The sequence below is a fragment of the Populus nigra genome, chromosome 14 (genome assembly GCF_951802175.1).
Source record: "Populus nigra chromosome 14, ddPopNigr1.1, whole genome shotgun sequence".
Taxonomy (NCBI): Eukaryota; Viridiplantae; Streptophyta; class Magnoliopsida; order Malpighiales; family Salicaceae; genus Populus; species Populus nigra.
In genome coordinates, this window is record NC_084865.1 from 804,635 (window position 1) to 817,594 (window position 12,960).

A 12,960-nucleotide genomic window follows, 5' to 3' on the forward strand; every position below is an offset into this window, starting at 1 on the left:
ACAAAACTCCATTATGTTTTTGGTACTAGCAAGCACAAAAGGCTAGAATTATAACAAATACTCCATATCTTATATATATTAGATGGCAATATTTCACTTTATTTTTGACATTTTAACCATCTTTGAATCATTTATACCTAGCTGTTTGTTGCATCCAGAGCTAAAATTTGGAGCTGAGAAATATTTCGATCATCAAATTTGCATAACTTGTATGTGCAATATTTTTAAGCCGGTTTGACCTGATTTTTTAACATAATGATATATTGATCTAATCTTAACTTACATGATAATCTAATTTTAATTATGATTAGATTTTAAATTGAATCAAGTAAGAGTTGATTCGATCTGATCCAATTAACTTGATAAGTTAACCTATGATTTAATTGATTGGATTAAAATTATGTTTGACTTAAAAAGAAATTAAAATGAAATCATTTTAATTTTTTTTAAAGAACTTAAAACAACATTAATTTAAATTAACTTATAAAACATGTAACTTGTGGCTTTGACTGAATAAAACATGTAACTGAATTTCATAATTTTGAATGAATGGCACAGAAAGCCATGTTCATTCTATCATATCTAGTAATAAAGTTAGTAAAATCAAAAGAGAGGGGGTGGGGGATGTAAGAATTAATATGTTTTCTTTTTAACTCTCTTCCCCCCCCCCCCCCCCCTCTTTTGACTCTTTTTATGTCATTATCATGTACTCCTAAATTCTTTTGAACCACAATTAAGGAAGCTAAGCGAATGATTAAGAATATAGTAATCCATTAATCAATTAATCTATACATAGTAAAAGATGTTTTGGCCCTCTATTGGTTAATTAGTTTTTACTGAGGAAATACTCACTCGAAAAATTACCAATAGTATATATATATATATATATATATATATATTAACATGGTTATTTTTTTCAAAAATATTAAAAATATAAGTACAATTAAAATCGGATTGGTAGATTCTTTTAATTTAAATTACAAATTATTTCAACAATATTTTACGTAACCTTTCATTGATGGAGATCAATCTGAATATAAAATTACAAATTCATCTAATAAATAGATCATTAACTTTTTCCAATTTGATTTTGGGATAAAATATTTTTTTTTAAGGAATAAGTTTTTTTGTTGAAATGCTAAAAAATAAAATAAAATCAAAGTCTTTGAAAATCATCCTATCAAAAAGGAAAACAATAACAAAGAGAGAACTAGCTATATCTATGGTGGGGACAATATGAAAATTGTAATGTGCTTCCCTCTAATTAATCTCTGCTTGAAATCATAGATAATTAATCTTGTAATACTATAATACAATATTTACGCGTGGATTGTTGATAAAAAAGCTATTTATTAATTTAAACAATAGGCTAATTAAATAAACCCTACTTTTACTAGAAATTATGAAGCCTTTTGCCACTGGAAATACCCTCACAACAGTGGTGCCAAGCAATAATGGAGCTCAAAAGGTGCTGTAGTACTCTCTGCTTTGCTCCCACTACTACACCCCACCTTCCTTTTCTCAAAAAATTGAAGAGGGATCAGCTTTTAGGGTTCAGCAGAATATGCATGGATCTCTAAATCCTTCAACAACTAGTACTCTTCAATAGTTTTCTAAGCATAACCTTTTAGCCCTCCATTAAGCACTCATGAATGCCACCTTTTCCTTGCTGCAAAGTTTCCCGATACTAAATTCTCAAATGTTTTAATTTCTCTTTAGATTCCTCCACTTTATTGTCAAAATATGCAACCCCATGAAATTTAAATCCATCCATTGATAGACGATGGGTGGCATATGGCTTGTACACCAACACCAAGAAAGTCTCTAGTTTGCCCTCCTGCAGGGCTATCTTGATCACTTTGAAATATTTTCTGCCTTTTAGCAGAATACATTTGAAGCTGATTCAAAGTGGGAATCTCATCATTTCCTGAGTTTTCCATATCACTTGCTGGGTTAGTGCTTATAGGGCTAGAACCATACAGTCCACAGAACTTGTTGTTCCCATCTTGAGCTTTAGTACTGAAGCTCTTTAGCCCAAAACTCCCAAGGAATGATGGATCTGTTGAGGTTGCACCAATCTGAGAAGCTTTTTGCAGCAAAGCAGTGGCTGACATGTTTGCTGACGAAGTTGTTTGATGGGATTGTTGTTGTTGGGTACTGTACAATGAAGGAACACTTACTAGCTGACTTGCAGCAGCTGCTTCCTTAACATTGCTTAAAGGAAGTACTAAAGTGCTTGTCAGCTCCTCGTGAGCATTATTTGAAGAGATCTTGTTTCCAAACACTGGCCAATTTAACTGATAATGATCAGATGGTGGAGTACTTGAGCATGAAACAGCAAGAGGGTCACCAAATATAGCTCCTGAACTAGTCATAGCGCCAATTTGATGAATCTCTTGAATATTATTGCCCATTGCTTCACTGACATGGGGTACTTCTCCTTGGTGCATCCACAAGGAAAGTCCTCCTTGTCTTGTGTGGTGATCATTACTTGAAATTGGCTTGAAAATTGAAGAGAAATGTTGTGCCATGTTAGGTCCTAATGGGTTCCCCGTTAGATGATAACTGATGTTGCCAGCAGTTAAGTTTCTTATGCTAGATACTGCATTTACTCTTGCTGTTTCCTCTGCTAAGGCATCACAGAAGGCCCTATGAGTGATGAAGCTATCTCTCCTGCTCAATCAAAAATTTGGAACATCAACTTAAATAATAATTCAAACTATATAATAATAAAAAAATTAACTTGGTATTGCATAGCTAGTAATAGGGTACTAAAAAAGGTTAATTAGGCACTAAATTCAAAGATGAATAGACATCTATTGTAAGAATTGATGATGGAAATGAAAGATATTGCCTTTCCACCTATCTCTTTGTCCTCACTATACCTCCTTTTTCTCTTTATTTTCCAAATTTGAGAGATAGAAAGTGAGGGCGCTGCACAGACAAAGATATCACAACCACAAAAATCACTTTCATGCTTCACATAGTTTCTACTTTGACATGTTGGAGTGTTGTTCTTGTTGCTGACAAGAAAAAAAAGTGATGCCGTATCATCTATGCTTTATTAATTAGCTAGTCCTCCTTGATTAATTTCTTCTTTAAAACCCTTGTCTACTACTATAATATCAAACATACAGTATCATTTCAGTAGCACGATCACTGTAAATTCTACTAATAAAGAAATTATACCTTGAAAATAGAGTCCCACAGTCACATTTGTATTCCCTAGTGCCACAAGTCTTTGAGTGTGCTTTCCAATCTGACTGGACAGCATATCTCTTTGAACATTTTTCACACTTCCATTTCTTCTCACCATGCTTCCTACAAAAGTGCTTCTTTATACCTGTTAAGTCTCCAAGAGCCCTAGAGGGATGATGATGGACACAGGTCTTTTCAGGGCAGACATAAACGCGCTTTCTTACTTCTTTATTTGTCCTTTGCTTCAGCTTCCATGGAAGGTTGTGTCCTCTCCTATGGAGTTGTAGATTTTGATCCCTTTGAAACCCTTTACCACATATTTCACACAAGAATCTGTTGGTGGCCATGAGAGTTTTTGGCGATAAAGCTATGACTTCTGCTTCAGGATCTGCATAGAAGAACAGATATTCCCATTAATTTGAATATTATGGCATTAAAATTTGACTAGACATGAATAACTTTGAATATACAGAAGATCATGATCATAAAGACGGAATGAGAAAGGCGGACATAAAGAAAGAATAATGATAAATACACTAACACAAAAACTCAAAAGGAAGAAAATTAAATAGACAAGCTAACTAGCTTGCCTGGAGTTCCTGGAAGGTTTCTCTTCTTCTTTAGAGCAGGGGGATTGGATCCACCAACAGGATTTTCGACAGAACCATTATAACTACTAGTTATTGCTTCTTCTGCTGCCATGATGTTCTCTGACATATCTCAAGCTTTTCTTGTCCTTTCTCTTACCAACTTAGATGACTCAATCTAGCTAGTTATGCAACTACAGTTATGATTAAGAGAAGAACCAGGAGAAAAGGTTCTTTCTTATGAGGTTTCAAGTCTCAACCCTAACAACATAAGAAGATATATATATGGAGGATTTGATCTCTCTCCCCCCTTCTCTTTCTACCTCTAATATGCTTGCTGCAGTCATTTTATTTAGTGCTTGCTTTTTAGCCAAGGCTAGGATAGAATAATCAAAAATGTTTTTGGGAGGTTGGGAAAAGTTAAAGTTGGGACATAGAGGGAGGGAGGGAGAGAGAGGATGCTTGAAGAGTGAAGGGAAAAACACATAAAGGTGCATGATGACACATATGATGAGTGTGTGAGAAAGCAAATCTCCCATGCCTTTTCCAATTAGGAATGATTATCACATAATTTGTTTGCTTTTTGTGTCTCTCATTTTTCTAATCTATCATGTTTAAATATTGTGCATTGGATGATAAAAAATGAGTTGATTATTTCCAAGAACCCCACAAACGTTTGAATGGAACCCTAGGTTATCCTAATTCATAGCCAAAGGTATGCAGAAAGCAAATAGATTGGATTGTTTTCTTTGGTTTTTAGCTACTATACATAGCCATTTTGGAACCATGCAAATAAAACTCAAAGAAAACATTAGATTTTACTTCAATTAATTATACTCGCAAATGTTCATTAGTGACTTTTGCCTCATTGAGTTGCATGATCAAGAATATCCCATTTTATAACATGGTCATATATAAACTCTAGAACAATTAATCTTATTTAGTGTTTATTTAGAAACACGAAACACGATTACAATACAACCCGTGTTCTAAAATCAAGAACATCAAAGTGATGCTTTTAGTTTAGGAACGTAGGTTGCACAAATGCGCACTCTTGTTACTAGAACAGACTAGCTATTGCACATACCTAACTCAATATGTGCATGCACTCATCATGAAAAATATAGCTCAAAGACCCAGTAGCATTCTTGCCCTCAAAAGTTTGAATTAAGGTAGGTATGGTTAATTCCCTGTCCAAAAAACAAAACCATTTTTCTCAATTAACATAGTATGAATTGAAAACTACAAGTCATAAAAACGCAATGTACCATGTACCATGTACTATATGTTGTTTTTGTCAAAAAGATGAATTAACATGTCCATGGGAGTTGAGAGTGACTAGCTATCATAAGACTCTAGATTCCCAACTAGTCACCCTCTTTTCTTTATGCATCCTCATTTTCCACAAAAGTAAAATGTTTTTCATGTTCTTGGCTACTAGTCAAAATTTTAGTCTTCTCCTTCAAAGAAGGTATCAATCATGTCATGCCTCATTTGCATATATAATTAAATATGCAAATCTTGGTTAGTAATCTTTTGGGTGTTGAACAAAATCTGCCATGCACAATCTGTTAAAATTAAGTTTAGCTCCAATAATAGATAATCTGGTCAAAATTTCAAAATCCAGAAGAGAGTTTATTTGACATGTAGTTTTAACTTTTTTTAAAAAACAAATCTTACAATAATTTTGTTTTGAATTGATTTGGATTTGATTGATCTACTTCATTCATGATACGATAAGTTTCATAACTATAATTTTATATGTATTCACGAGATTTTTTTCTTCTCATAGAGTACTTTTCTTGGATTCAAATTAGAAATGAATGTTTTGAAAGGAAACTCACTTATTATTGAATATATTTAAGTAAAATCTTTCTTTTGTTACATGAGTGAAATTAAATTAACTATGGAACATGATCAACTGCATCACCATTTAATTAGTTTTTAAGTTGAGACACACATGTGAATAGTAAACATTGTTTCAGATCTACAACAAGTCAACAGAAAATTTGAGAAGGGAATATAATTGAGATGCCCTAGCTAATTGTGATTTTACTTTATTTCTTAATCTTAATTAATTATGCTATAATAATAGATAATTAATCAAAGTATAGGGAAGAGGTTAAAAAACAGCCAGCTGACAAAGGCAGTGAATTTTTAGAACTGTGAGCTAGCGGTCGTCTCCTTGTGGGCTGACTTCTCCTGCTAACCCCTTAATCATAATCTAATCATGTTCTTGCTTTCTAACTTTGTTTAGTAAATAATCTTTGGAACTTAGCTGTTGAACTGTGGCGGCCTCAGAATATTCTCTCCTCCTCCAACACTCCCAAAGGCTTCAACTTTCAAGGTTTAATGGGCTTTTTAATTAAACATAAAATAGTATTGACATGAATATTCTTTTGCAGTACTGTTTCTGTATCTTTTTTGAGCATGGCGTGGTAATAAGTTTTATTCCTTAATTAGTTTCTTCTAAAATTGAAAGATCAAATTAATGAATGTTTATAAGGTAATTAAATTTTTTTAAAAAAACTATTCATTCGAGCCGGTTTAGATATATACGAGATGGCATGCCTACGTATTGCCGCGGGTTTATAAAATAAATATATTTGATAATGTTATAATTGTGAATCTATGATAGATAAGTAATAGAAACTAAAGGTATGATGGAGCCAATATTTCATGACGGAAAAAAAAGTTGTTGGTGATCAAAAACTTAGAGACTGAACAAAATAATTTGTAGCAATCCACAGTGTTTTGTGAGGAAAGATACAGTGTTTTCGCCACATGATTTAGCTTTTCTGTAAAAATTATAAAGCTAAATTCTCTACCAACTTAATATTAAAAAACAATCGACAAAGATAATTTTGGAAGGAAAAAAACTTATGAGAAAAAACATTGTAGCAATTAACAATGTTTTGTAAGGGAAACTACAGTGCTTTCCCCAATAAAATTGACAAAAATAATTTTAGAAAAAATCATTAAATTTTTTTTTTGAAAAATACTGTAGCAATTCACAGTGTTTTGACAACGAAAATTTTAGAAAAAAAATATTAAAAAAACACAAAAAAACAAGGAAAAAAAACCATGTTGGAAACACTAGCAATTCACAGTGTTTTGTGATGAAAGCTATAGTGCTTTCCTACATGATTTAGCCTTATTTGTAATGACTTATAATTGTAATTCTCAACCAGCTCAATATTAAAAAAATAAAATTGACAAAGATAATTTTAAAAAAATCATAAGAAAAAAAACCATGTGGAGAGATATTATAGCAATCCACAATGTTTTGTGAGAAAAGCGACAATGTTTTCCCCACATGATTAAGTTTTATTACAAAGTTAAATTCTAACTAGCTCAATATTTTAAAAAAATTGACAAATATAATTTTGAAAAAAATATTACAAAAAAAGAAAACACAAAAGAAACTGGAAAAAAAACCATATGAGGAAAAACTATATCTATCTATAGTGTTTTGTGAGGAAAGTTTTAGTAGTTTCCCTACATGATTTAACCTTACTTGTATTTACTTGTAATTGTAATTCTTAACCAGGTTAATATTTTAAAAAAATAATATTTACAAAGACAATTTTTTAAAAAAATCATATAGGAAAAAACACTGTAGCAATCTACAGTAATTTGCAAGGAAAACTACAGTGTTTTCCTCACATATTGTAATTGTAATTCTTAACTAGCTCAATATTAAAAAATAAAATCGAAAAGGATAATTTTGGAGAAAATCATAAAAAAAAAAAAATATATATAAAGAAACACTGTAGCAATCATCAATATTTTAAAGAAAAAAATTACAAAACTAAATTATCAATCAGCTCAATATTAAAAAAATAAAATCGATAAATAAAATTTTGAAAAATAAAAAAAATAAAATAGAAAAACGAAGTGGAAAAACACTATAGCAATCCATAGTATTTTAAAGGAAAAAATTACAAAACGAAATTTTTAACCAGCTTAATATTAAAAAAATAAAGTTAACAAAAATAATTTTGGAAAAAAAAAACAAAAAAGGAGAAAGTGTTGTAGGGAAAAAAAAGAAAGTAATACATTGTGAGTGAAAAAAAAAGTGAAAAAAAGAGAAGAAAAGGTGCAAAAAAAGTGAAAAAAAAATAATACATTGTGGATTATTATTGTAATTCATAGTGTATTGGGTGCAGATGAATAATAATTTCTCTATATCTTTTAATTTTATATATAAACCATGAATGATATTATCATCTCTAATCATCATCATTCTTCATCTTATATATTTTATCAACAAATTAAAAAAAAAATTATAAATTACGTACAAACACCCAATTTTGGTCTCACAAAGGTGTAATTGGGAGAGATTTTGAGCAATCTGAAGATCGATTAACTTTATTTATTTCACGAATTTAGAAGTACTTGCATGTACTATTATGAACATAATTAATTGAATGTCTCTCGTATATATCTTTGATTAGGAAAAAGAAGAAGCAAGACAGAGTCATCCCACCTGGAGGACAAGTTTAGTAAAAGAAAAGAACAGCAATTTTGTCTTCTAATGCTTTAGTGATCATAGTATCTAAGAATTTAAGATTTCAAAGGAAGAAGACAAATAGCTTCTCGTAAATGATTCAACCTTCACATATGAATACACATGAGCGAGTTCTGTAAAGGCAGCTTAGATCCCGGCGATCAGGTATATATATTTTGTGGAAATTAATTACTTTTTAACTGTGACCGAAATTCTTGAAAAGCTATAAATTATAATTTTAAAAATAATACATGAAAGTTAGACGCTGTGATATTAGATTTTAAAATATTATCAAATACTTAAAAATCACAACCATTGATGATTTCCAAACGGGTATCAATTATTGTTTTACTTTTTTTTTTGCTATAATATTTTATAAACATATCTTAATTTTTAATTTATTATTCGATTAATATTAAATTTAAAGTTCTTTCATATTATTGCTTGATCATTCAAATTTTAATATCATATTAAAAAATCATTTCAATTTAAAATTTTAAATTATTAGATAAAATTTTAATATATAATTTATATTATTTTTAAGTTGGTACTATAGATAAGCTAAAAAAGAATTAATGAGACCACCACTATATATGAACTCATTCAACGTACGAAATGATAATGTACTCATTAATATTTAAATTCCATGATATATAACAACATTAAGATTCTCTTTTTGGCTCGGAAAGCAAAGTTAAAGCACCCCACTTACTCTAGCTCTCTCCATATGCTAGCTATGGATGGCCCCTCTCTTCTCTTAAATAGGAAACCAATAAACCTATTCATGTTTCACCTTTTATGTCTTTTTTCTTTTTCTTAACGATGAGATATACTCGGATCAACTTTCTTGCACGTACCAAGTCTTGATCCCTCCTAGCTACTTCAATTCTTAAGCAAAGCATCCATACTCACAAGTAAATTGACGATAAAAAAAAAAAAGAATTCAATCATCTTTTGAAAAATTTAAATTCTAAATGATAATTTTTGAAGAACAAACTAAACTCACTTATCTCCTGGCTAAGTGCTCGTCGTTTGTTTATGTAGTGGCATAGACAAATATATAAAACCTAAACCTTGAAAGATTTTAATTACACGTACGTCCTTTTATATATATATATATATATATATATGATTAAAAGATAGAGATTGCTGGTCCATATAATGCCTAAACATGTAATTAATTAAGTATTCATGTGAAAGCACATCTAGAATTATGAATTGAGGAGAAACAAGGTCACCATCAAATTTTTGACAGGCACTAAATTCCCACTAAGAAAAACGGACTTTGAATGTAATATGATAACAATTGTGTGGGTGAGTATATATCCATCGTTAATCATTGATATATATATATATATATATATATATATATATATATATATATATCACACAGAGAAAAAGGAAGAATTAAGCAAAGAAAAGACAAGAACTTGCTCAAGACCACCTTCTCTAAAGGAATTCAAACATGGATGATTCAAAAGAAAGGCATGCAGCAGGGCCATACGTGGTTCCACTCGGTTTGCCACGAATATGTTATTCAAAGAAGAGAAGCAAGCAATGATGAGAGAAAAAATTGATCAGAAAGTGATCTTTGTTATCTTCAGTAGTGCTAGCTAGTGCCCAAATTGAGGTACTCTCCATGAAAAAAACAGAACCCTAGGGTACTTTTACAGAGTACAAATTAACTAGCTATATATATAGACTATAGAGCAAGATTTTTATGCAACATGATGTGCTCATAAAGAGATTATAGATTTGTTGTGTATTGACTGGGGATCCTATGAATCTTGAACGTGAACAAAAAAAGTTCGTCAAATTCTATCACAGAAACTTGTAAAGGGATGGTCTATATATAATCTTTATTTAATTACTACACCACTGGTACTAATTACTAAATTATCAATTGTTTATAATTTTATGGGGTTTTAGCACATATTAAAATAATAAAAAGTTGATTTTTTTTCTCACATAAATAATAAAAAACTCGTTGCTAACTCTGTTAGTAATTACTGACAGAAATTTCATGTTGTTAATCTCCATTTAACACTACCGACGAGAAATTTTACTTTCAAGAACTCGTTCTTCATGTCATCCTCTTCAAAATAATTCATTCCTGGATTTTGTGGCCTTCTCTTAACTAAGATGATGGGAGAAATCAACAAAATCTATTAAAAAAGTTGATTTAATTGCATATATATGACCAATTTTAGTAAGATACTAGTTACATGACCCTCGCGATGCCGCGGGTTAATTATTTTTTATATTTTTTAAAAAGCTAAGATCTAAAAGTATTAGGTCTTTCTACAAAGTTATACTCAAGAGTCTTAGGTTTGGTTGCAACGTCTGACCCATGAGTAATATTTATAATATTAATAATAACATTAAACTTGCATGATCCAAATTTAAGTGGGTTTGGCTGCAATACCAAACCCAATAGCATTGAACGTGGGTCTGACTGTAAGGTCGTGTCATAAAAATGTGATAATTAAATAGATTAATTAAAAAGAAAAAAACTAATAGGAAGAAAAAAACTAATGAAGAAAAAGAAAAAAAAATATGAATTAACTGGGTTAACCTTTCAAACCAGGTTAACCCGTCAAACCTTAGATTCACGTCGTAAAAGTTTGATAAATAAATAGGAAAAAAAATTAATGGGTTAACCCAGAATTAACCGGGCTAACTCGTTAAACCAGGTTAACCCGTCAAATCTGGAATCTGTGTCATAAAAGTTTGATAACTAAATAGAAAAAAATTTAACATTAACAATTTAAATTAAACGAAAAAAATTAATTAAAAAGAAAAAAAATACAAAACTCATCAGTCTTTTCACTGTGGACTGCATTGTGCAGTTCATAGTCAAAGACATAAAAACAACAACAACAAAAAAAAAACTAAAGGCATCAACCGAGAGCTACATAGAAAAAAAATTAATATTAATAAACTAAATTAATTAAATAAAATTAATGAAAAAGAAAAAAAAAAACCTCTAAGAAGTAAAAAAAAAAACTAAATAGAAAGAAATTTAACATTAACAAACTAAACTAAATAAAAAAATAATTATAAAGAAAAAAAAGCAAAAAAAAAATTTCAGGTTAAATCATCAAACCAGGTTAACTCGTTAAACCCGAGATCTCTGTCATGATGTGTGATAACTAAATAAAAAAAAGTGAACATCAACAAACTGAACTAAACGAAAAAAATTTAATTAAAAAGAAAAAAACAAAAAAAAATCTGGGTTAACTCGTTAAATCATGTTAACTCGTTAAACTCAGGATCTGTGTCATGAAAGTCTGATAATTAAATAAAAAAATTAACATTAACAAACTAAATTAAACAAAAAATATTTATGAAAAAAAGAAAATAAAATAAAATTGACGGATCAACTTAGAATTAATTGGGTTCACCCGTGAAACCAGGTTAACCCGTGAAATTCGGGATATGTATCATGAAAGTCTAATAACTAAATAGAAAGAAATTTAATATTAACAAACTAAACTGAACAAAAAAAATTAATTAAAAAGAAAAAAAAAGCAAAAGAAAATTTTGGATTAACTTGTCAAATCAGGTTAACCCGTTAAACCCAGAAAACATGTCATGAAAGTCTAATAACTAAATAAAAAAATTAATATTAATAAAATAAATTAAACAAAAACATTTTGTTAAAAAAAAGAACAAAGAAAGAAGTAAAAAATAATCTCAAAGGGTATAAAAAAATAGCTAAAAATAATAAAACAACTTTTAAAAAAAAACTTAAAGTATCAGTATTTTATTATAAACTGCACTGTAAAGTCCACAGTAAAACACTGATCGTTTTAATATATGTTATAATCTTCATCTTATAATATTAACTCCATGTCTTCATGTAATTTTTTTTTTTACATCCGTTTAAATAGATGATGTACTTAAAACTACTAACCAGCATGAACAGAGTTTTTTCAAGAATTGTAACAAGTAAATAATGGTGAGTGGAAATGATGTCAAAAGCATTACCACCATCGTTGACGGAATAGACCCGTAACACATTCTATGTTTTTTAATTATTGGGTTATTTTGGGTTAATTATTTTTATTAATATGATATTATTTTATTTATTATTTAAAAAAATACATTTATAGCTGATGCAACTGAGTTTAGATTATGTTTGGTTAGGTATTTAACCATGTCTCTAGAAACCTGGTTTAAATAACTAGATTTTTATCTGGTTAGTATATCTTTTTATTTAGTTTAAAACTTGATCTGAATGAAATTTTAGATAATAAATTTCATAAATCAAACTATAAAATTCAATCGAGTGTAATAACTATAATCATCATATAATAAATAAATGAAGTTAAAATGGCATATATATATATTCAACATCATCGTCAGGGATTTCCTTCAAATTGAATTGTATTTGATGCACAAATATGCTCCTTATCTATTTTTTTTATTATTAAATTTTTGTTTTGATTTTATTTTTAATATTGAGATAAATTTAATTTAATTTAATAATTTATTTTTTTATTTTATCTTTAAATAACATTAACATGGTCTGCAAGTTTGTTAAAGCAATCTAGGTTGCTCTGGTTTACGGGTTTGATGATGTTTTTTTTAATTGAATTTCATTTTTTTTATAGGATATTTTTTTTCTCATATAATTAAATTTTTTTTATAGAAAATCTATTT

General features: G+C 29.4%; 1 protein-coding gene across 1 annotated transcript; it reads right to left on the bottom strand.

Moving 5' to 3' along the window:
- Positions 1–1,237: 1,237 nt before the first annotated feature.
- LOC133672777 (zinc finger protein NUTCRACKER-like) lies at positions 1,238–4,252 on the bottom strand. Its single transcript, XM_062093306.1, has 3 exons — positions 3,789–4,252; positions 3,190–3,586; positions 1,238–2,673 (listed from the first exon to the last, which is right to left on the bottom strand). The coding sequence occupies exons 1-3, from the start codon at positions 3,913–3,915 to the stop codon at positions 1,761–1,763; spliced, it is 1,437 nt and encodes a 478-aa protein (XP_061949290.1). The 5' UTR covers positions 3,916–4,252; the 3' UTR covers positions 1,238–1,760.
- Between the last annotated feature and the right edge of the window lie 8,708 nt (positions 4,253–12,960).